The 23,305-nt window shown below is 42.1% G+C and overlaps 1 protein-coding gene across 4 annotated transcripts in view; it reads left to right on the top strand.

The window, feature by feature from the left end:
- EHBP1 (EH domain binding protein 1) overlaps nucleotides 1-23,305 on the top strand; it is a 256,389-nt gene that overhangs the window by 21,848 nt on the left and 211,236 nt on the right. For all 4 annotated transcript variants that reach the window (XM_080916906.1, XM_080916905.1, XM_080916904.1 and 1 more), the window contains exons 3-4: nucleotides 8,892-8,949; nucleotides 17,786-17,881. In XM_080916906.1, coding sequence (XP_080773032.1) covers nucleotides 8,892-8,949; nucleotides 17,786-17,881 — 154 coding nt within the window. The remainder of the gene's footprint in view (nucleotides 1-8,891; nucleotides 8,950-17,785; nucleotides 17,882-23,305) is intronic.

Raw genomic sequence — 23,305 nt, 5'->3', positions numbered from 1 at the left:
GGATGGTGCAAGCAGAAGATCAGGTGCAGTTTAATCCCAGATCTGCCTGCCTTAGTGTCTCCGCTCCCTCTCACTGAGTATGTTTCCTCTCAAATCTCCTGAGACCCTTCAAGTCGGAATCAAGACAGACAGATTAAAGCATCAGTTACAGAGTAGGCAGAGCAAACTGTAGGGTTATTTGAGGGGTGTGGCTAGATATAGTGTTGTTTCTGCTTCCATCTGTTTTAAGGAATCAGGCACATAGCCCCAGAATACTGATTTTTGTGTTAGTGACATGTGAGGTTCATCCTCATCGGACCAGGAAATGAGCATTAAGAAATATGCTAAATGAAAGAAACATTCCATGTGGTTCTTCTAGTAACAATAAAGTGTGTTTGCAGATATGTACTTTACACACACACAGCAGTGACTCGTTGTGCTGATTATCTCTTTCTAAGTGTTTTATGTTTTCGAATTGTGTGTTTGTGAGGGCTTGTCAAAAAGGACTTCAATTTACATAGGCCAAACTCTACTTCTTCCGTGCGAGTGTGTTTCTGGCCCTGGAGAAGAGGTATTTCTCTGTGTATTTCATGTTTCATCAGTTTGGTACTTTTAGTCAATCAAAAATACTTTCAAAAACAAAATGGTACAAAATGTAATTTTAAAAGCATATTCTTATTTGTTACAAGGATTTTTCACACTTTTCATATTAGGACTGCCATTCATTATACCTGCATGTTTGCTTGTATAATGTGATTCATATCTGTACACACATTATTCTATTGAATTATTATAGTTGCTAAATTGCTTGTGAAGGAAGCATAAAGCGAGCATAATTAACTAGGTGTGTGTGAGACACAGGGAGGCAGAAGCACCTACTCAAGGATAAAAACTGGAGGAATAGGGAAGTCAGAGTGCCTGTGGTAATTGTCCCCCATTGTCTCAGTGTTCTTAGCACCCCACCATGAAATGTTCCGATATGGCTGAGGGCCCTTCCCACAGATGAAGCTTGCATACTAAAGTGTCTGTGCACATTAAGTCGGTTCTTCATCATTTTAAGTGGTTCCTGGACTTTTAAAGAGGAATATCTCCTTTTCATGTTCTAAAGGTTTCTTATTTTTAAATAGCCCGGAGGCTTAAATATAAATTTGAGTTCTTTATCCTTGGAAACATTGATTTTATATTAGTGAGAAAGATTAGGTAACATTTTGGTCTCAGTACTTTGAAACGGAAGCTCCCTCAAGATAGCAGCTATTATATTGCTAGAGTGGAGTTGTGTGGGGAAATGTGCTTTAGGGAGTTTTCTAAAATGTTGTTAAGTTACTGTAGTGTATATATCCAGAAATACAAATAGCCTACCCTAATAAAATTTGCTTTAAAATGACTTATTTTTAACTGTGTATATATGTGTTCTGTGCACACGAGTGCAGCTGCCATGCAGGCTAGAGGCTTTGGATCCCCTGGAGATGGAGGAGCAGACGGTGTGAGCCGTCTGACATGGGTGCTGGGAGTTGGACTGGAGTCCTCTGGAGCCATCCCTACAGCTAGAAATTTACTGTCAGCTAACTTCTGAGAGAGGTCATCTGAGGTCAGCTGCCTTCTGTGTGATTATTAAGGGCCCCATACACCACTGATCTTTGCTGAAGGGTGCTGGAGTCAAGTAGGCTCCAGTTCAAACATTTTCCGTTCACTGTACTCCACAAGCGACTCCTTTCCTTGTGGAGCCATCTCAGTGCTGACTCTTTACGGTACTGGAGGTGAGGGTTCGTGGGCGGTTGAGGCATCCTTGGTACTTCACAGGGTCAGTACTGTGTGCTAGGTGGAAGTCAGGGACCTGCTGCCATTTCTGTGATATCGTTTGTTAATGAATGTTTCTGTTAATGTTTGTTAGCTAATTCAAGAGTGTTAGCGACTGCCCTGCCTGTAGTTCTCACTTCTCTTGCATCAGCAACTGTTTAGAGTGTCTAATACTATGAGTCACTGAAGCACAGTATGTAGGACTAGCTTCAGGTTTTGTCTAGCCCCTTTACATTTGATAACATTAGGTAGTAGCTCAGTGTAACTGAGAAATGTCTCTAAGGTCTTTGGTGTCAGACGTAGGAAAAGCAAGTGTCCTACCCCAGCCTAGGATTCCTTTCTTTGGACTGTATCATCTGTGAAGGGGGAAAAGCAAGTGTCATATCTCCCAGCCTTGAGTTCCTCTGGATCGTACCATCTGGGAAGGGGCTTCTTTTATCTGTGTCTCCTAGGCTCAAATGAAAGTGTTTCCGTATATTTCTTCCCTCTTCGATGCTGACTCTTCAAAGTAAGTTTTAATTGACATTGAGGAGAATTCGGAATCTGAAGCATGTATGATGTTCTTTGGATCCACCCAGCCTCATGGACTACTGTAGGAGGACCCAGGAATAAAGTGGCTTCAGAAGGGAAGGCCTGCTAGGTCAAGTAGGGGTCAAGTATGTGCTGCCTAAAACTTCTTAGACCCTGGAAATACTGAATTAACTAAGACAGAATTGCTACTCTTTCCCCTATAGTATGTTTTCTTAGAAAATGAAATTCAGTCTGAGGACTCTTTAGACTCAATAAATTTTAAAAATCAATTTCATTTTTCTCTTAATTCTAAACTTACAAATATTGTAACTCATTGCATGTCTTTATGCTACTTCCAGTATAAAATAATATAAATGTTATAAATATAATATAAATAAATAGTAGATGGTACAGAAAAGTATATATTTTTTGCCTTCTCTAAGAAATTTTAGTATGAAAGTGCTATATTGGCTAATTCCCTTCCAATTTTCAACTAGTTTTACGTTTTCATGAAGTATGTGTGTGTGTGATTTTCATTAGGTTTATTTTCAGGAGCATGGATGACAGTTTGTTCATAGGGTTCTTAGAGTGGCTATGTCATTGAAGAAAGTGTCTCTCCCCCTTGGCAAACTGCGTCAGTGAGGAGTGAGCCCTGTGACCCCTCCTCTTCCTTGGCAGATCCAGTTTTGTGCAGATGATGACGGCTGCTGTGCGGTCTAGAGAGCCACAGCCTTGTGTCCCAAACCACTCCTCCCACTTCCCACCCTCTCTCTCACCTGCTCCCTGAGCCTAGGAGGCAGTGACAAAATGTCATGGTTATGGCTGGGCACTGAGCATTCGTTTGTTCTCAGTGCTCTGACCAATACTGTGTATTCACTGTGAAAAGATAGGGAAGTTTATTTCCTATTGATTAGCAGTATTTGGTACCTCATTGAGAGTTATTTGCTCTTGGGATCTCCCTTAGTATGCAGCACAGAAAAAACCTAAAATCTACATTAACAAAAATCCTAAGCATTGTCACATGCTATGAGTGACCTTGGAAGATACTTTTAATTGCTGTGTAATTTTCTAAGCAGATGTACTGTAATTAGTCACTCATCTGTCATGGGACTTTCCGTTAAAAGTGTCATATAAATTGTAGATTTTACAAATTCTGAATCATATAGTTAGCACTGTTGGCAGGTTCTTTGTGTGTGTGTGTTGTGTGTGTGTGTGTGTGTGTTGTGTGTGTGTTGTATGTGTGTGTGTGTTGTATGTGTGTGTGTGTGTGTGTGTGTGTGTTGTATGTGTGTGTGTGTGTGTGTGTGTGTGTATGTGTGTGCATGTTTCCTGAGAGATTTAGGAGCCTTTCTGTGGAAGACCCCTTTGCTTTGTGTGTTCCAGACATTGGGCTTTACTGGGCATTGGCGTTAGTTACCTCACAGCACCAGTGGTCAGCTTGTCTTCTCTCACCTCTGAATCTCTTGCTCCACCTAGCATTAGGATCATGGTAGGCATCCAGTAGAATAGTCGTTAAATGCTTTTGAAGCTTTTAGAACAGTAGTTCTCTACCTATGGATCTCCACTTCTTTGGCAAACCTCTGTCTCCCAAAATATTTATATTATAATTCATAACAGTAGCAAAATTACAGTTATAAAGTAGCGATGAAATGAGCTGTGTTAAAGGGTCTCGGCATTAAGAAGATGGACAACCACTGTTTAAGAGTGTTACATGACTCATGGGAGAGTTTTGCATTTTTAAAAACACCTTTGAAAGTTTGCATACAGGAGCGTAGAAAGAGTCTAGGGATTTAACTTTTACATTAGAAGTGGTTTTCTTTACCCTTACCTTCCCACCAGGCCATGGGAAAGAGGGCAGAAGTGTAGCTACCTAATCTGTAGTCTGGACCTTGTGACCCCTGTCTTCCTGTTCCTATGCTGTCCTGTATTTCTCCCTGAGCCTCCCCCTTCTCTCTGGAATTGGGGGTCAGACCCATGGTGCTCCAGAGCTTGCTCCCCTCACAGTCAAATTGTTTGTTTTTCTGGTCTCTGAGAGTAAAAGAGAAGGTGATACTTACTTTCTTGTTTTTATGTTTTGTGACAAGGTATTCCTCTGTAGCCCAGGCTGGATTAGTATTTCCTGTCTAGTCTAGCCTCAAAAGTTGATTTGCTTCAACAAACCCATCAAAAGGCTAAAGGTTACCAGGGAAACCCAGTAGACAGTTTTAGTTGGAAGTATGACTGCATACATTTTATTTGTGTGTCTCAAAAGGTCCATATTTAAATACCTGTAAAATGTCTCTCTCCTCCCCTCCTCTGTGTCTTTCTCATAAGATAACCCTGTTACTACTTGGCTTGACATGGTTGAATTCTCTCTGAGATCAGAGCTCTACTAGATTTTCTTGACTTTCTTCATAGGAAGCTCTATAATTACAGGCCAGGCCCTCTGATGGCTGTGGACAACTCTAACAGCAGCGTGTCCCTTTTCCCTTGTAAATATTTAATAGTTCTTTTTTAGCACAGTATGAAGCATAAAATATTAATTGCAGTCAGGCAGTTGTGTTGTTGGTACACTTCTGAGAATTGCTCACTTCTGAACATTTCTCTTGATGATGTAAAACTAGACTCATCTCTACTAGATGTGTTTTTAGTGTGTGTCTGTCATATGGCGTTAGGGGTCAAACATAGGGCCTTGCATATACATGTTAGGTAAGCACTCTCCCACTAACTCACCTCCACATCCCTTAGTGAAGACAGCTACATTGTTGATAGGATTAACCATCTCTGGAGGCTTTTTCAAGTGCAGCACTTCTGTTTACATGCTTGGAACAGGGGCATACATGAGAGGACTGCCCTTCCTGCTCTTCCACGTTAGAACTCTTCATTTCCCTGAAGCCTTAACGTGGGTAGAGGGTGGGAGGGCTCTCAGAGTCCACAGGAGAAACATCAGTGCAGGGCATTCTGGCTGGTGGACAGACCCTCTTGTCACCATAAAGTGTGGGGACTGTTTACCATGGTCCAGGTTAGCCTCTGGGTCTTTGCTGTCACTGTTGCAGTCACCTATGGAATTAAAAAAAAAATGTACACACTAGACCTGTTAAATCAGATTCTCCAAGGCTGGAAGGGAAGCATCAGTATTTTAAAAAGGTTTTTCTAGAGGTTTCAATGTGTAGCCAAGGTAAACATCCTTGTGAAGTTTACATAAACTACAGAGAAGGCACATTATATTGCTGCTTGTTTTGGCTAGATTTCATCCATTATAATTAACCATTTGGATATTCTTGGATACAGCTTAGGTTCCTATTTTTTAGTAATGAACATTCATTGGGCCTTATCCTTGTACTAGATTTTTATTATTTGCTAGTAATGGAGATAAAGTTGATCAGCTAGTGTGGTCTGGTAGAGGAGATAGAAATAATGATATTATATCACATACAAGTATGTATTATATCACATACAAAGTATGTAAATAGAGGCATGGCTTGGGTATTTACTAGGAACATAGTAGGGCCAGTAACTCTGCCTGAGATTTGGGGCGTGTGTGTGCTCGAGAGAGAGAGACAGAAAGAGAGAGACAGAGACAGAGAGAACTTGTGCCTGTGTGTGGTGACATTGTGTGTGAGAGTGGAGGTGTTAAAGTGAAATAAAAAAATTGGTCAAAAAATCCACAAAGAAGGCCACAAAATAAGTATATCAGGTAGGAAAGAGGGAGATAGAGGCAGGGCTTCCCCCATGACATCTGAAGATGTTAAGGAGATGTGGCTGTAGAGAAGATGCTTATGAGGTACATAGAGTTATGTTAGAAGCTAAGTCAGATTTCAACGGCAGGCTGCTTTATCAATGGAAGATGATTGTTATCTTGCATGACTAGAGGCTACAGGGTCAGATATGTATTTACAGTCTTAGTGGGTTATCTTAAAACTGCAGCTGCTCAGGGGAGATTGAGCAGAGGACAAGAAGAGGAGGGGAGAGAGAAAAGAGTGAAGGGGAAAGGGAGGGAGGAGGAGAGAGGGAGGAAGAAGAGGAGGAGGAGGATGAGGAAGAGGAGGAGGAAGAAGAAGAGAGGGGGAACTATAAAAGATCAACTTTTACTTACCTGATGTAGTTGTCATCTCTGAGGCTTATGGCCTTTGTCTGCTAACCTAGGCCTAGTCCTGGAAGCTTCTGGCCTTCATATAATCTAATTTAGGTGTAGAATGTTTTCAGCCTCCAAGACTTGCTGCTGAATAAGCTCGCTCTTTCTAGCTTTTTCTGATCTCTGGATGGCTAACTCAGCTGTTCTGGCTCAAACTCTTCTCCAAGTTGACTGATTCAATCTGGCTTCTCTCCCAGCCTCCAACTTTTTGTTCTGCTTGGCCTCAAACTAAGTCTAGCAATCTGTTCTAGTCTTCTGGTTTCTTCTCACTCTGGCTCATTCTGTCTTCACCTTGGTTTCTCTTTCCAGCCTGTCTCTGTACAGTTGTCCTGGTAACACTGCCTCCTGCCCCTTTCTCTGAGCTGCTCTTTCTTAAGTAACTTTTTTCTCTTCTCATGAGAGCTGGGCAGACCCTATTCTGCCAAATCTTTCTGATTCGTCACTTTGCCACTCAGACATCATTTTCAAACAGGTGCTTTCTTCTACAAACTAACTTTACCTTTATTGTTTGGGATTAAAGTCATGTGTTAAGGGTGTGTCTGTATTCCAACCAGAGGGATTAAAGGCTGAACTACACCACAACTAGAAACAGACCTTTTCAGTGAATAACACAATCTCAGAGTTCACAGTGTGATCAAATATCCTGCAGCAGGAGACAGAGAAGGGGAGAGTGGAGGGAGAGGAGGGTGTTTATTTTTGTTTTTGTTTCAGGTTATTGTCTGTTCTCGGTTGGTCCTGAGACTCAGATTAATGCTGTTTGATAGAACTTGTCATCCCTATTACCTGGTCACTGCTCCCAGTGAATTACCATTAGAATCATTGTATATTTGAATAAGTCTTTTATGCAAACAGTTTTCACTATTGCACCTTTGTGTTATAGTGTATGTGTGTGTGTGTGTGTGTGTGTGTGTGTGTGTGTGTGTGTGTGAATTAACGTTCAGGTTCTGTCCCACAGAAAACACACATTAGCGTTTATCTTATTTTGTTTGTTTCTGCAAATCTTGCCTCTTTACATTGAAAATGCATTAACTTTGTATATGTGTAACCGTTTGTGCATTATTATGTGTGTATGTTTGTAATTATGTATTTTGTGTGCACCTGTATCATGTGTGGGAGTCAGTTCTCTGCTTCTCTTGTGTGGATTTGGATATTAGCACAAGGTCAGGCTCGGCAGCAGCTGCCCTCTCCTGCTGGTCCTAAGTGGAGCTTCAGTGATGGTTTGGCTGGACATAAACTCTAGGAGAGCAGCTGCCTTCCTCTTGCACTTGCAGATCAGGACTCCATTGTCTCTGGGACTATTGTTGCTAATGAGAAGTTTAATTACTTCTGCCAGTTTAATTACTCGTTTGTCAGTGACTTTGTTTTTTCTCTTTATTCTTTTATGGTTTTTCTATATTTCTGCCCCTCTTCAGTTTAGTTGTAATGTATGTAGTTGCAGGTTTGTTTTTAACTAATTTTTTAAAAATGAAAATGTAAGATAGCTGATAATCATATTCTTGTTTTCCAGAAACATGAAGGAAAACCTTGTTGCAATAGCTAAAGATGCATTATTTTATCTGACTTTCGATTAGCAGACAGTAGGGAAGAGGGTCTTGGAAGGTCTCAGTTGCAGACTGGGCTGTCAGAGTTTTGCTCAGTTTTTATCTTTGGCTTTTTTTTTTTCTAATTAAGATTGTAAGATACAGGTAATATTTTGTTCTGTGCAGATTTTTCAGCACAGCATTGCTCTGTGAGGGTAATTAGGTGGCTATGGAAACGTTTGAGCTATCCGTTATCCACACTCTTTGGAGGATACAGAATTGTGTCACCCACAATGCCTTTCGAATGCTTCTCTTTAGTTAAAAGCACAAACAGTGAGGCATTGTGGGAGGTAACAGATTTGGGCTTTCTGAAGATACGGTCAGTTCTAACTATTCATTTCGCTTAGTTTGTCGTGAGAATTGATTTGGTATACTTTTCCAGAAAAGTCTCCAGAGGGAATACTAGTTATTTCAATGAGATCATATCTGAATTTAGCATCTACTGTATTTAGGAGAACGGAAGCTTACCTGCTTTGAGTAATCTAAAGTAGTCCACACTTTTGTGTGTCTGCCTGTGGGGTGTGTGCCTGTCTTACGCACATGTGCTCACTCACCTGTGTGCTCATATGGAAGCAGAGGTCAGTCTCTGATGTCTCTATCACCTTTTATCTTAGGTTTTACACAGGCTGCTCACAGAACCTGCCGTCATCTTTGTGACTAGGCTGGCGATAGCTCCTGGGATCCCCCATCTGCCCCTTAGCTGGGGCTCCAGGACACACTGCCACAACAGCTTTTATCTCAATGCTAGGGATGGGACATCAGGTTCCTGCACTTGTGTGGAAAGCTTCTCACACACGGAGCCGCCCCAGACCACTTTCGTTCTCTTAAAGGTTCTAAAACTAAACTTTAATAATTTGGTTTAAGACGGGTTATATTTAATTTCCTTTTTTCTTTGTCTTTTAATTTGACAGGCAACCAGATAAACTGGTGGTTGTTTGGACAAGAAGAAGCCGAAGGAAGTCTTCCAAGGTTAGTCTGCTCTGAACAGTCACCACTTACAAATTTGTCCCCAGAATTAATTTGTTCAGATTCTCAGAGGAGGAGCTCAGCACTCTTAAGGAGTGGCCAGTTGTGAGGAGCTGACTGTTGGAAGAGTTTGGTTTGTTCTCTGAGCTGATTGTACATAGAGACTAGAGCAGAACTATAAATGTCCAGCAGCAGTTGTACAGATATGTTAAACATGATGCTTTGTAAGCATACAGCTGTATGCATGTTTATTAAAGGTTAGGTTTTTCATATAGATAGACGGCTATTAAGAAAAGTTTGTAAGATGATAGTTGAAAATTTAAAAATATACTAAGAGTACCCTTTCAAGGTAGTTTTGTTTGTTTTTGATACTGGGTCTCATTTTGTATTTTAGGCTGATGTAGAATTTGTGATCTTTTGTGACCCCAAGTGCTGGGATTACTAGTGTGTGTCATTATATCTGGCCTCCAGTTTTATTTTTATTAAGCTAAAACTTAAGCATTGAAAATAATCAGACCTTAGTTATTCAGGACACCACCATTACCATGGCAGCTCTATGAAAGAAGGCATTTAACACTGGGGCTTGCTTGCCTTTTCAGAACTTTAGTCCATTATCATCATGGCTGGGAGCCTGTTGGCAAGGGCGCAGTGCTGGAGGAAGAACCGAGAGACACTGCGCTGGGCTAAGCTTTTGAAAACTCAGAGCAGCCCTGCTCCACGTCAGTGTAACAAGCCCAAGCTTCCCAGACCCACCTTGAGTTGTTCCCTGTGACTAAGCATTCAAATATATAAGCCTATGGGCTATTATTCAAACCACCATAGCTTATAAATATATAATAAATATGCTCTATATACTGATGCTTGTATAAATAATACTCCTATCACAGTGTAGATTGCTGTCAGCATAAAATTTCTCTGTCTTTTCCAGGCAGTTTCCAACCCTCAGAGGCCAGCACGGTTTTGATTTTTTTTTCTCTCAATAAAGACTAATTTTACCTATTTTTGATTTTGTGCAACAATGTTACAATGGTATTTTTGTGTAGCACTGAATAGCTTTAATAGTATTCTATGTAGTTTTTATATAGTGTACCACTGTTTTATTCATGGTCTCCTTTGCTCAGCGCCATGTTTTTGTGATGAGTTCATGCTCTTGTTTTCTTCTGTAGTTCATTGTTTTATTGCTGAATAGTATCAATCCTGTGAATATGCTTACAAGTTAGTTAATTACTCAGTCCTCTGGGTATGGTCTTTCTTTCACTTGTCTGTGTTAATTGCTAGAGTCATTGTTTAAGTAGAGGGTGATAGGGAAGACAGCTGACTGCAGCCTCTGGTCTCCTTATATGAGTGCCCATACAACATGCACACACACACATGCACACATGTGTGCACAGGAAATTGCCAAAGACTCCTGCCAGCAATATAGGAGCTGAAGCTTCATGTCATGAACAGTATTTTCTTCAAGACACCTATATGTAGTTTGGGGGCGTTGTAGTTTGGATACTGTCTTACCTGTTTCCATATGAGAAGGAGTTCTAAGAAAGAACGCAGTACTTGCCATTGTGGAACTAACTAACTGACCAGAATAGAGTTGTCCTTAAGTGCAGTCGAGGAGTCTATGTCTGTAGTCTTCAGAGTAGGCACTGTTAGCACTTCATTCATTTGGCGGTCAGCTAGCAGTTATTTTATAAGAGTTATGAAAGTACAACAAATGATAAAATACTTCAGGTTGTAGGTCAGTTCAGAATATACACATCGTTGATATTGAATAACCTTTATTTAATGGTATATTACAGTTGAAGGAAGTTTTATAGAAGGAAGATTCTTTCTCATATGGTATCAGATTCTGTTTGAATCTAGGTAATGGAATTTAAACTTGAGGATGCAGGTTAATTTTCTCAGAAGCTAGTGTTTTCTAGAAGAAATTACTTTTTATTCTGTTTATTTCTCAGTTTTAATGTTATTCAAGGTCCTTGGTTATGCAGTCAGCTCTCTGTGTTCTCTGTATTTAGGAGTGCTCCAGTCTGGTTTTGTGAAACCTAAAAAAGGGAAGAAAGAAGAAAAGCAGCAGTCTTGCCTGTATCTAGAGCGTCCTTCATCACTCCCTAACTAAGCAGTGCAGTAGATCAACAAGTTCTCACGCAGCTCCATGTAGACTGGGGATTGTGAATGTCTAGAGATGATTTAAAATACCAGGGAACCAATGCACAGGCCATATAGAAACAGTATACCATTTATATAAATCTTAAACACCTGTGGGTTTGTGTGTCCTGGAACCCTGTCCCTCAGAGGTTACTATGCTTTGGAATTTATGCCTTTCTTGGAACATTGGAGGTGCATAACAGTTTATGGGAGCTGACATTTTAAGCTTGTAACAGCATTTGTGTGTGTGTGTGTGTGTGTGTGTGTGTGTGTGTAGTGTGCACTTATGGAAATGTTTTTAAAATGATGTATAATAGCTAAATAAGGAAATTTAAAGCTGACACTCAGATAAGCCATTATACTGACTGTTAAATTAGGTAGTACATAATAAGGCACATTTGCCTTTTTAATTTAAAGCTTAATTCCCAGTTAATTGCTCATTTTCTGTTGGTACATGTATATTTTATAGCTAACTATTTAGAGAGCTCATTGCAGATTCATTTGGTTAAAATAATTAGTATGGGCAATTAACACAATATGAAGCTTTTCTGACTTCTCCAGTAATGACATTTATAACAGACTTTGTCAGGCTGTAATTGATTTGTAAACATAGACATAAATAACTTTTCAGGGTATGTGACAGTAGCATCTGTGCAGTTGTGATAAACAAAAAGAAAATATAGCATATTAATTTTTACTTGTCTAAATTCCTATTTTCTAAGTAGAAATTGAAGTTTGCAGAGAGGTTTAAGAATTCCAAAGGGAAACCAGAGCTTTAAAATTCTTACTAGAGTTTTACTGTTTCTGTCACCTCTACAGCCTTATGTGGTGACTGAGCCTTTCAGAAGTGTGCCCTCACAACTCATCTGTGGAGAGTTACTTAGTGGAGGTTGTTGGCAATAGTAAAATTGTTTAATAGATGGCATATGAAACATATGGGTAGATGCATTTTTAAAATTTGCAAAATAGGGCTGGAGAGATGGCTCAGTGGTTAAGAGCACTGACTGCTCTTCCAGAGGTCCTGAGTTCAAATCCCAGCAACCACGTGGTGGCTCACAACCATCTGTAATGGGATCTGATACCCTCTTCTGATGTGTCTGAAGACAGCTACAGTGTACTTATATATAATACATTAATAAATAAATCTTTAAAAAAATTGTAAAATACCAGTTTAGTGGAGTATAATGTGGAGATTTTAGTGAAACTTTTTGCTGTGAGAGTTTGTATATGTGTGATTTTAAATACATGGGAGCAATTGTGTCTGCACAATGCATGTGTGCACATAGAGCATTTTCACATAGGGATTGTGCTTCATCTTGTATATGGAGGCAGGATCTCTCACTCAGACCCAGAGCTTGCTGATTGGACTAGTCTGGTCTGCTCCAGGGTTCTCTTCCCAAGTTCCTGGATTCCAGGCAGGTGCCACATCCTTTGGGCATTTACCGAGGTGCTGGCTTGCTTAACTCTTAGGTCCACAGTCTTTCATGGCATGCATGTTACCTATCTCCCTACCCGCTCAGTGAAACATTTTAATTCTGAAGAGTAAGTACCAGTCTTTTAGATGGGTGTGACTTGAAATAATTAGAAAAATCAGTGTGTTTTATAGAGTTAGTACTTGTTCAAGTTTCATTTCTTTTACTGTTTTAGATATTCTGAAACATTTTTTAAGTTTGCAGCTCCAAGTTACAGTCTACCACTGAGGGGGAATCAAGGCAGAAATGCATATCACACCCAGAGTCAAGAACAGAGAAATGAATGAAATCATTCTGTCTACTTGCTTTCTAAGCTTTCTTCACTGTTACACAGTCCAAGGCCATGCTCAGGGAGTGTGCTGTCCACAGGGTCAGATCTCCCACAGATGTGCTGCTCTTAGGCTAACCTAATCTGCATAATTCCTAAGGCTATTCCCAGGTGATCCAAGTTGTGTCAAGTTCACATTCAATACTACCATCACACTATCCTAAGTAGAGTTACATTTTCCCCAGGCCTGCCTTTGAAAGGTACCAAAATATGTTGATATATGTGACTTAACAAGTAAGAAAGGAAAACTGTATACAGAGATGAGTAATGAGTCCTAATCCCTTAGCTATGCTGGGATGTTGGCAAATGATTAAGTAGTTACAGTCATCAGCTATAGGGTAAAACCTTTGCTAACTATGGGAAGACAGTGAATACTTCTACATGTGCAGGAAAACTGACCAAGTTTCTTAGAACACTGATATTGACCAAGGATGTGGTGTTCTCTCCCCCCGTCTCTCTGTCTTTCTCTGTCTCTCTATCTTTCTGTCTCTGTTTTTTTTGTCTCTCTGTCTTTCTCTGTCTCTCTCTGTCTTTTTCTTTCTTAAACTTAGTTTCCTTGGTTTAGTATAATTCTATCAGTCTGTCTGTCTGTCTGTTTGTCTATCTATCTATCTATCTATCTATCTATCTATCTATCTATTTGTCTGTCTACCATCCATCCATCCATCCATCCATCCACCCACCCACCCACCCACCCACCTATCTACCTACCTAACTACCTAACTTTAGAGTCTAGCATTACCTCTTTGTGAGTTAGTAAGATCCTAGAAAACATAAATGCCTGGTGTGTGTTAGGTTATAGACATACATCACTACACCTGAGTTTTGTTGTTGTTGTGTGTGCTGAGTATGTAACTCAGGTCATGTACTTCTGCAGTAAGTACCTTACTGAGCTGTCTTTTCTGATCCAGTTTTTAAAAATCTGTGCATGCATGGGTGTGTGTGTGTGTGTGTACATATGTGTGTGCATACTTGAAGAGGCCAAGGAATGTTTTCGTGTGTCCTTGTTAGGAATCTCTTCTTTGAAGCAAGGCCTGGGGGTCACTAATTAGATTAGATTAGCTGGTCAGTGAGGCCCACGGATGTTCCTGTCTCTGCCTCCCCAGCTCTGGGATTACAACTTTGTACAACCATACCTGCCAGTTTTAAAGGGTTCTATAGAACAAATGCAGGTTCTCCGCTTGCAAGACGAGCTCTCCATCCCACCTTCCTAGTTTGCAGGTTCTGTGCTTCTGAGATAAGCCCTCTACCCCACCTTCCTGGTTTACCACTTTGAGTATCCCTGATTTCTTCTCCTTTAGAGTTTCCTGGTCTGTGTTCACCTAGAGTGATAGTTAGGTGAGGATGTGAAGGAGCACCGACCGTTAGCCTCGTGGGGAGACTGACTGACATTATTAGTATCTTGCTTGTTCTCAGGATGTTGGGAAGCCAGAGCTTTAAGTTTGATCCTTCTTCTGCTGGATAGAAAGTGAGGAAGCTGTGGTTTCCTCCATCTTGGGAATCACCATGCTTCTGTCCTTCATTTAAAGCATTTCTTGTGGGTTGGTCAAGCTTGTAATTTTGTCTGATCCTAAGCTGAGGAATGAAAAACCCTTCGGAAGATCATGCTTCTGAAGAAACCTGAGGAAATGCCAGAAGCCCCAACTCCTCACTCTGCCCATTTACTAGGTTCCACTTTTTATCTCTGTCATACATAGGATGTAAGTCTTTAGGGACTAGGTCTTCTTCCTATTGTGTGAATCAAGGATATGGTTGGTCATTAGGATGGGCCAGATGTAACCTCAGTTCCACTGGGTCTGGATTCTCCCTCTGGTGTCGGTTTAGGAAACCATTTTCTTTTAATTGATGTTTATCTTCATGTCTAACTTATTTTTGATGGTTTCTTTCTTTCTTTCTTTCTTTCTTTTTTGATTCTTTGTAAATTTCACATCATGCACAGCAATCCCACATATCTTTCTGCCCCCCCCCCCATACTTCCCCTCTGCCCCGGCAACCTCTCCACCAAAAGGAAAAAATCTTGTAGAAGCTGTAGTGGATCACAGTGTGTCCCTTAGTATATACACCCTTTTATTCACACTTTTTTGCTTGCAAAGATTCATTGCAATGAGTCACTGGTGTGGTTTGGGCCTCTGGTTTCTGCTGCACTCTCAGTACTGGGTCTCCACTGCGCCTCCTCTTGGATATCCTCCTGTTGACCTGCGTCATAGAAATGCTCAGCGTTGGATTTGTAGAACCAGTCTCTTCATGCGCTCCAGTACTTTATTGATGGAGTAGATGTTGGGGTGGGCCAGTGAGTCCTGGATCTAGGCCTCAGTGGTATGTGAGTTGTTCAACCCACCCGTATCCACAACACGCACCACCAAGGTGATTTCTCCAGCACTGCCCCAGCCAGCAAGGGGCAGAGCCAGCTCTCCGCTCTCATATTCTCAGGGCCAGCTCACCCGCACCCATGCCACCAGGGTGTTGCCTGGTGAGGAACAGGGTCTGCTCTCTTAGAGTTCTGCAGCTGGCAAGGGCTGGGCCAGCTCTCTGCTCTCATAACCTCAGCCTGCTCTCCCGACTGCTATGTGTAGGGAGGGAGGGGGAAGAGGAGAGGGAAGAGGAGAGGGAAGAGAGCATCTTTCCCTTGCCCACACCGCTACACGGCAGACAAGTGTCTGGGCCAGCTCTTTTCTACTCACACCCCCGGGACAGCTTCACTATGCTTCCTGGGCGAGGGTGCAGTGCCATTCTCCCAAGTACTGCAGCCAGTGGGGACAGAGCCAGTTCTTCTGCTATCATGTCTCTGGAGCCACCTTCCCTGTGATGCCAGGTAAGGGTGGGCTAGCTCTGCACAGCCCTCAGACATCAGCATGGCCCCAGGCAGCAGCCGAGACCAGGGCATCTGATTGGTCTTTAGTGGTAACAGACATGGTGCTAGTGTCAGCGCAGGCCTTAGGTGGCATCACCAGCTGCTCACATCAGGCTGTTCCTACTCCCGACTCCCCAGCTCTGCCCCTCTTCACCATGCACACCTCCTCTCTCCGTCTCTCCACCATTCACTTGTTCCTCTTGGTGATGCCTGGGGCTTCCGGTGTCCCAACCCAGACTTCTTATTCTTTATCTATTCCCACTGTCCTAAGATCATATCCATTCTTAAAACATAATAGTCTGTATACTAATAGTCCCCAGGTTTATAGCAGATACTTAGGTTGAGCTTGCCATTTGAACACCTGTACTTATATCTAATAGTGGGATTTGATGTGTGTAAAACAGCTCCAGAGTTTGCCCTTGCCTCATATACATTAACAGCATTTTTTTTCCTGGCTCCTCAGTGGCAAAACAGCTTGACCATCAACTTCAGCTCCTTTCAGTCTCTCATACATAAAACAGTAGGTCTTGCTGTCTATAAAGTAAAGCACTGTATACCCAGAGCCTGGCTACTCTGCCCTTGCCTCCCTCAGCTCTCTCTGGGTTAGTGCTTTCCTAATTATTTCCTCTTGTGTGTGAAGCCTGTTTTAGACACATTGGCTAAAATGAGTCAGCTTAAACACACTTAGATCATGTCCCTCTGCTTCAGACTTTCCAATGGCCCCATGTCTCATGTAAAGTAAAAGGCTCTTCAGAGGGTTGGGAGGACTTACCAGCTGGGCCTCCACTGTCTTTCTGGCATCATCTCCGCCTCTCGCTCTCCTGCCACGTTACCTCAGCACACACGTGCGTGCGCTCCAGCGAGTTACTGTCCACCCTCAGAGCACTCTTCAGGCTCCTCTCAGGAGTCAGCGCTTCCGAGAAACCACCTCCGACTGCTGAAGATACTGCTCTCCTCTGACCCCTGTATCCATGACATGTGTGCGCCACTTTAACACACTGCTTAGGTAATGGAGTAGTTTGTGCACCGCGGCAGATAAGCCTGTGATCGAGGCAGTGAGCCAGAGGGTTCCCTCTAGGAAGGATTCTTATCCAGGGCGACGAGTCTAACATAGTCAGTTCTTAGTTTGACGGACACATTGAAAGTACTATTTAATTGTTAGCTGTTACTATCTTCTTCAGACACATCCACCAACAGTTATTTTTGCAGCACATAAAGATGAAAATTTTCTAGCCCTTCCTGGCATGCCATCTCCCTTCAGCACAAGAGGAAGTGGTGATGTTCTTTATAATTTGGGTGGTGATGTCTCCAAGGGAATTTTGGTAATCAAGGTTTATAGTAAAACACTCCCAAAATGAGAAGATTTAGAAACATAATCTGGAACTATTTCACCTAAATAAGAAGCATTGCAGTTTAGGGGAAAAGAACTCAAATACAAAATGTGTGGTGGGACCTCCCTCCCACTCCCGCCAGCCCCTCCCCCTCCCAGGTGCACCTTTGTCTAACTCTTTCTGGAGCCTTGGCATCCTGAGTTGCTGAGACCCAGACACATGGCTGGATCCTGCTAAGTTTTCCTTTTTTAAGATTGTGTGTATCGGTGTCCTGTCTGCATGTGTGTTGTACACCACTTGAGGCGCGGAGCCCATGAAGGCATTGGATCCCCTGGAACTGGATGGTTGTGAGCCACCATGTGTGTGTTGGAAATCGAACCCAGGCTCTCTGGAAGAGCAGCCTGTGTTCTTAACCACTGAGCCATCTCTGCAGACTCGAGATTTTCTTTATAAGGAATAAATTTGCCTTAAACTTCTTAGTCACAAAAATCATTTTTAAAACATTACTCCTAGCTGAAGTTTTCCGTGACTGGAAATAGCCTTTAAGAATACAGGACGCCTCATTTCTGTGCCACTTGTCACGTGTGTGGTAGGACATGGAGGCTTACTTAGAGACAGTGATCTTTGTTTCAGGGAGACTGTAGAACCCTAGTTGGGAGCAAATTAGGTTGCTGACTTTTGTACTTCATCACTGAAGCTCTTATTTCTATTCTGGTAGGCTCACAGCTGGCAACCTGGAATAAAAAATCCATATCGAGGTGTTGTTGTTTGGCCTGTTCCTGAAAACATTGAAATCACTGTGACACTGTTTAAGGTAAGTTCCTTTTGTGCGTGTTAGCTTGTTTTCAGATTATAGTATGCATTTGTGTCTCATCCGCTCACCTCATCACATCTATTCGCGGAAGTAACATTTCCTGTGGAAAGCCGAAGCTTGAAAGATACTTTACCCTGTTTCTCATTCTCTTGGCTTTGTTTGATGACAATTTACTTTAAAACCAGTATCCAAAAATGTTGATGTTAATGTAACATGATAATTAAAATTGATAGCTTGTTAATTGCTTCTTGGCATTTTGATCCAGATCAACTGCAGTTGTTAGAAAATGTGCATATCCATTACACACACACACACACACACACACACACATGAGCACACACACATGAGCACACACACACATGAGCACATGCACATACATGAGCACACACACACACATGAGCACACACACACACACATGAGCACACACACACACACTATACGTATATACTTAGAATATGTGTATACAATATTGAGACAGGGTCTCACTACGTAGCCCTGATTGGCTTGTACATAGTCTTGCTGTCTTCAGACCCACAGAAATCTGCTGAGTTCTGTCTCCAAGAAGCTGAGAGTAAAGGCATATGCCACCAAACTCCACTAGTTAAAATATTTTATTAACATTGATATTTGTAAGATTTACAACTTAAAAGCAGCATACTGTTAAGTACAGATTAAAAAAAATACAGATATTCATAGTTTACCTGTCTTTTATGTGTTTTTTTTTCTTGAAATTTGTCCCATTTTTTTAAGCATCATAAAATATTCAGCATGTATGATTATTAAGTACCAATGTACTAACTACCTGTCTTGCTCTCTGGAATAGGGCAAGCAGTGCCTATTGTTAGCCTTTGGAAAGTAGTGGAATCAAAAACAAGTGCTTGCCTAACCTGATGCCTCAGGCCTATGGTTGTAGGTACTCGGGGGACTGACAGAAAAGGACCACAAGTTCAAGGCCTGCCTAAGCCACGGAGTGATTGGGTAAATTATTGAGACTCTTTCTCAAAATAGACATTAAAGAGGCTTGGCATGTGTGGCTGGCCTATAATCCGATTCTTTCGTGAGTTCAGAGTAATTTTCTGCTATGTATGAAGCTGCCCTAGGGCTAAGTGGTATCCATCTCTAAAATAGGGTTTGGGCATGGGGAAGATGGGAGAGAGAAAGGGGTGCGTGAGGAATGAGGGTGGGATGAGTGGCTAATAGACAGGTGTGTGGTGACTGAGTAATGATAGGGTACTGGCTCAGGATGCTTGGCTCTAGGTTTAGTATTTAAGAACACACACACAGCATTACTTCTGAATGATTCACGTTAAAGACATTACTTTTACAAAGGTTTAGAAGAAGGAGCACCAAATAATTTAGGCCATTAAGTGAAACTAGTGCTCAGGATGTGAAGCTAGTATGATCAGTGCTTCTGATTTTGTGACCAAGTATACAAATTCTTGTGTGAGTCAGACTTCTCTTGTAGCTGTGATAGATACCCAAGAGAAACAACTTGAAAACACACACACACACACACACACACACACACACACACACACACACATACACACACACACTCTACACCCTTCATTGTGCGTACCATATACATTACACACACCTAGCATTTTTTATGGTGACACATCGTCACCATCACCTTACTTTGCATAGGGAAAATAAGAATCGGCACAGTAGCTGCTCTTTGGTTTGTGCTCTTTCCTGGGGCTGTCAGAACAGACCTGTTGCCATCTGTTAGCTGTCCTCAGAGGCTGTTAGGGGCTTCTGTCCTATAATCTGCTGGAGCAGTGGGCTGGGCTTGGCAGTTAAGAACAGTACCATTGGAGTCTCTGCTTGTATCGATTCATTGGATTCTCAAAGCAGCCAAGGTTCTGTCAGTATTTCCATTTCACTGATAAGGGAACTAAGTCAGTGGGATTGGAGTGTCCCCAATACCTAGGAGTCACCTCTCTCTGTCCTCTGTACCAGCGTTTCTCAACCTTGGTTGTCACCCCTCTGGGGCTTGTAGGTCATATTGCTTCATATCAGATATTTATATTATGATTATAACAGTATCAAAATTATAGTTATGAAGTAATTTTATGAAATAATATTATGGTTGGGAGGCCCCACAAGAGCTGTATTCAAAGGTCACAGTGTTAGGAAGGTTGAGAACCACTGGTCTATTCTGTACTGTGCACCCTGCAGTAATGCGTTATGAATATTTACTGTAGCAGCGAGATCACTGATACGCTTGAGGAAGACTTTAAACAGTCTCACCAAGTACATTTCTTGACTTAGTGTGCTCATATTGGTAAGACAGATGGGCAGACAAGGTGCTGCAGTGTTCTGTTTATTGTTAGTGGCAGAGAGCAAGGGGCTAGGATGGAGATGGAGCCGGAACAGGCTCATAGCTGTTTCTTTGGGGAACTGAGGGAATGAATCTGAGTGAAAAGTAGCCATTACAACTTGTTTGGAAGATTAGGAGTTCTGATGTGGGCGTATGCCGCTCACTCAACTTTCATGCCTCTGACTAATATGATAAAGGGAAGATGCCCCCCAGTGTCCTCCTTTCCTAGTTTGCAGTATCAGCAGACACTTCTCAGTCAAATTATGGGGAGCCTTGAAACTGTTTCCAGTATTTACATTAGTATTTTCAGTGGATCCTTTATCTTCCACATCACACAGAATTTGGATGGAAAAACAAAAAATAAAAGAACCCAAATGAAACAATTGTATTTTTTCATGGTAATGTTTGGATCTTGTTTTTGAACAGCACTTAAATATTCCAGCAAAGTGTTTCCTCATACTTTCCCATCAGGTTCCACAGTTGACTTAATTTAACAGTGTGAGTAGAAAGGGCTGTGCAGGGCTCTTTTGCCATCAGTGAGACAGTTATGCAAGTAAGCTCACACAGAAATGGATAATTTGTTTATTGTGTGTGTGTGTGTGTGTGTGTGTGTGTGCTTGTCTGTGTCCCTGTCTATGCACTACATATGTATGATATTCATGTGGAAGGCATGAATATCCTGGAACTGGCTGGTCTGAGGTACCGTTGGGGGTGCCGAGATTGTTACCCAGGGCTTCTGGAAGAGCGGCACTCCATGCTCTTCACTGTTGAGAAGCCATTCCAGCCCCTACAACTCTAAAGAATAAAATCTTATATATATGCCTGCCTGTATGCCTATGTACATGTCTGCTGCCGAGGAGGCCAGAGAGGGTTTGGATCCCACGGACCTTAAGTTATAAACAGTTGTAAGCTGTCTCATAGCTGCTGGGACTCGAACCCGGTCCCTTGGAAGAGAAACTAGTGCTCTTAACTGAGGAACCACAAGACTGTTAGTGTATTTCTCTCTGTAACTGAACCAGCAGCTGCTTTCTTTAGATTATGGGCTTGTTTTTTAAAATTTCAATTAAATTGAAGCTAGCTATGGCTAGTAAAAAATGTAAAGACTTATTTCAGACTTTCAGAAGGTAAGTGACTTTTTTATACCATCAGTACAGAGGTAAGAAAGTTGGCAACAGTTAAATTAAACAGTTCAAGGTGAATAAAGAAGACTGAGTTACAAACATTCTGACAGGGTTTACCACTCCTACCTCATCTGCAGTTCCTCTCTCAGGATGCTCAAACTGTCCCACTTCTGTCCTTCCCCCTGTCCTCCACATGCTTGGAAGCTGGTGGCTCCCTCTCCAGGCTGCTGCGGCTGGTGGGTCCCTGGGTAACATCCTCAAGCAAGTGGATGTCTGTGACCCACATGTGCTGGGTGACATGGAGGCCCATGGCTGTCTGTCTGTCTTCTCTTCTTATGCCGTGCTGCATGGTAGTAGGTGTGGCTGTGCATACCTACGGCATGGCCCAGCTGTGCCACGGGGCGGAGGGCAGGTCTGTGGCGTCCTTCCCATTGTACCCATGGCATGGCTGAACACAGGTCTCCTCCCCAGCTGCTCTGCCTGGGTGGGATTTGATTGATTCTGAAGTGACCTAGCATAAATCAGCTTTGCCCACCAAGCCAGGCCTCAAGCTGGGATGGACAAAGAATTCCCTGGCTGCTCTGCCCTACTGATGTAAAACAAGGGGTCTCTTTGCGCCCCCGGGGGCCATCTCTAGCCTTTCTTATTTGTATTGTCTATTTTGGGATAGGGTCTTATGGAGTTGCTCAGGCCAGCAGTGAACTCATTCTGTTCACTGCCGTTTTGAACTTGGGACCTTCCTGACTCAGGCCCCTGAAGAGCTGGGGATACAAGCATGCCACTAAGCCTGGCAGAGGAACAATGGAAATGTGAGTCACACCAGCATGGCCAGAGTGTGGCTCAAAATTAATGTGTGAGCAAGAGAGAAATGAATTGAGAGACTGTTGCAGCCAACTGAGCTGTGGTCATAGCAACACAAGGCTCTACTGATAGTAATGTGGAGCCAGTCATGAACAAGATGCTTCCCTGTGAGGAGCAGGTGGGGCATGAGACCTCAAAAGAGACACCAGGCTCCTTCCCCCATGTGGGTGTGCCTAATCTTTAGTGTATTAAGGCAAAGTCTGCTCTGCTAGAATACCTTTGTGCTGTGTGTGTCGCCACACCTACCCTACCTCTCACACACACTTGAAGTTGACTACATTAAAAAAATATAATGAGCCCACTACATTATTATTTTTAAAGTTATTCATATTTTTATAAAATTTTTGATCACTTTGAAATGGATTAGAAAGAATGGCAATTCCTATATTAAAATTTTACAGTTTAAAAGTTACAGTATTGCTGTTTGTTTTGCCACATATTTTAGTTACTTTTTTTGTTGTGATAAAATGCCCTGATACAACTTGACAGGACATTGTACATGGTGGTGTAGAAGGCCGGGGCACAGCTAGAGGCAGCTGGCCACTTGCTTCCTCCCCCAATCAGGAAGCAGAGGGTGATGAACACTCTGCTCACTCTGTGTGTCTCTGCACACTCAGTTGACTTTACTTGTTATAATATTTGTAGAAATGGCACATGGTTCTGCTGAGTCTGCGTGCCTTTTCTCATGAAGCTTTCCTTGTTCAATTCTTCAAGATGGAACACACTGTTTTATAATCTCTAATCTGTTTTCTTTTAATTCTCAGTGTATGTATTCATTGGAGAGTGTGGTGTATGTCTTTAAATGCAAGAACAAATATGCATAAGTCCATGGAATACTTGTACAATTCCTTGGACAGTACTTTGTGTTTGTCAACTAAATGCCTACAAAAGGATGCCACACTCACCCTTAGATTCTTCAGGTATTTTTTTAACAGGAGAAATGGGAAGAGGATTATCAACAGCCTGTGTTGACTGGCTTATGTCTAGGTCATGGAGTCCCTTGGGATACTTAGAAATGCTTCTGTTCAAGCAGAACTTGTAGTTTTAATGCTAAGAGTGTAAATGTGAGTGAGAGGAGTGCCCTGTGTGAGCATTTAGCCTCTCACAAAGTCGGCTGTG

Source organism: Micromys minutus (genome assembly GCF_963924665.1).
Source record: "Micromys minutus genome assembly, chromosome: 1".
In the NCBI taxonomy this organism is placed as follows: Eukaryota; Metazoa; Chordata; class Mammalia; order Rodentia; family Muridae; genus Micromys; species Micromys minutus.
The sequence above is the reverse complement of the archived record's forward strand: the minus strand, read 5'-3'. Positions and strand labels throughout refer to the sequence as shown.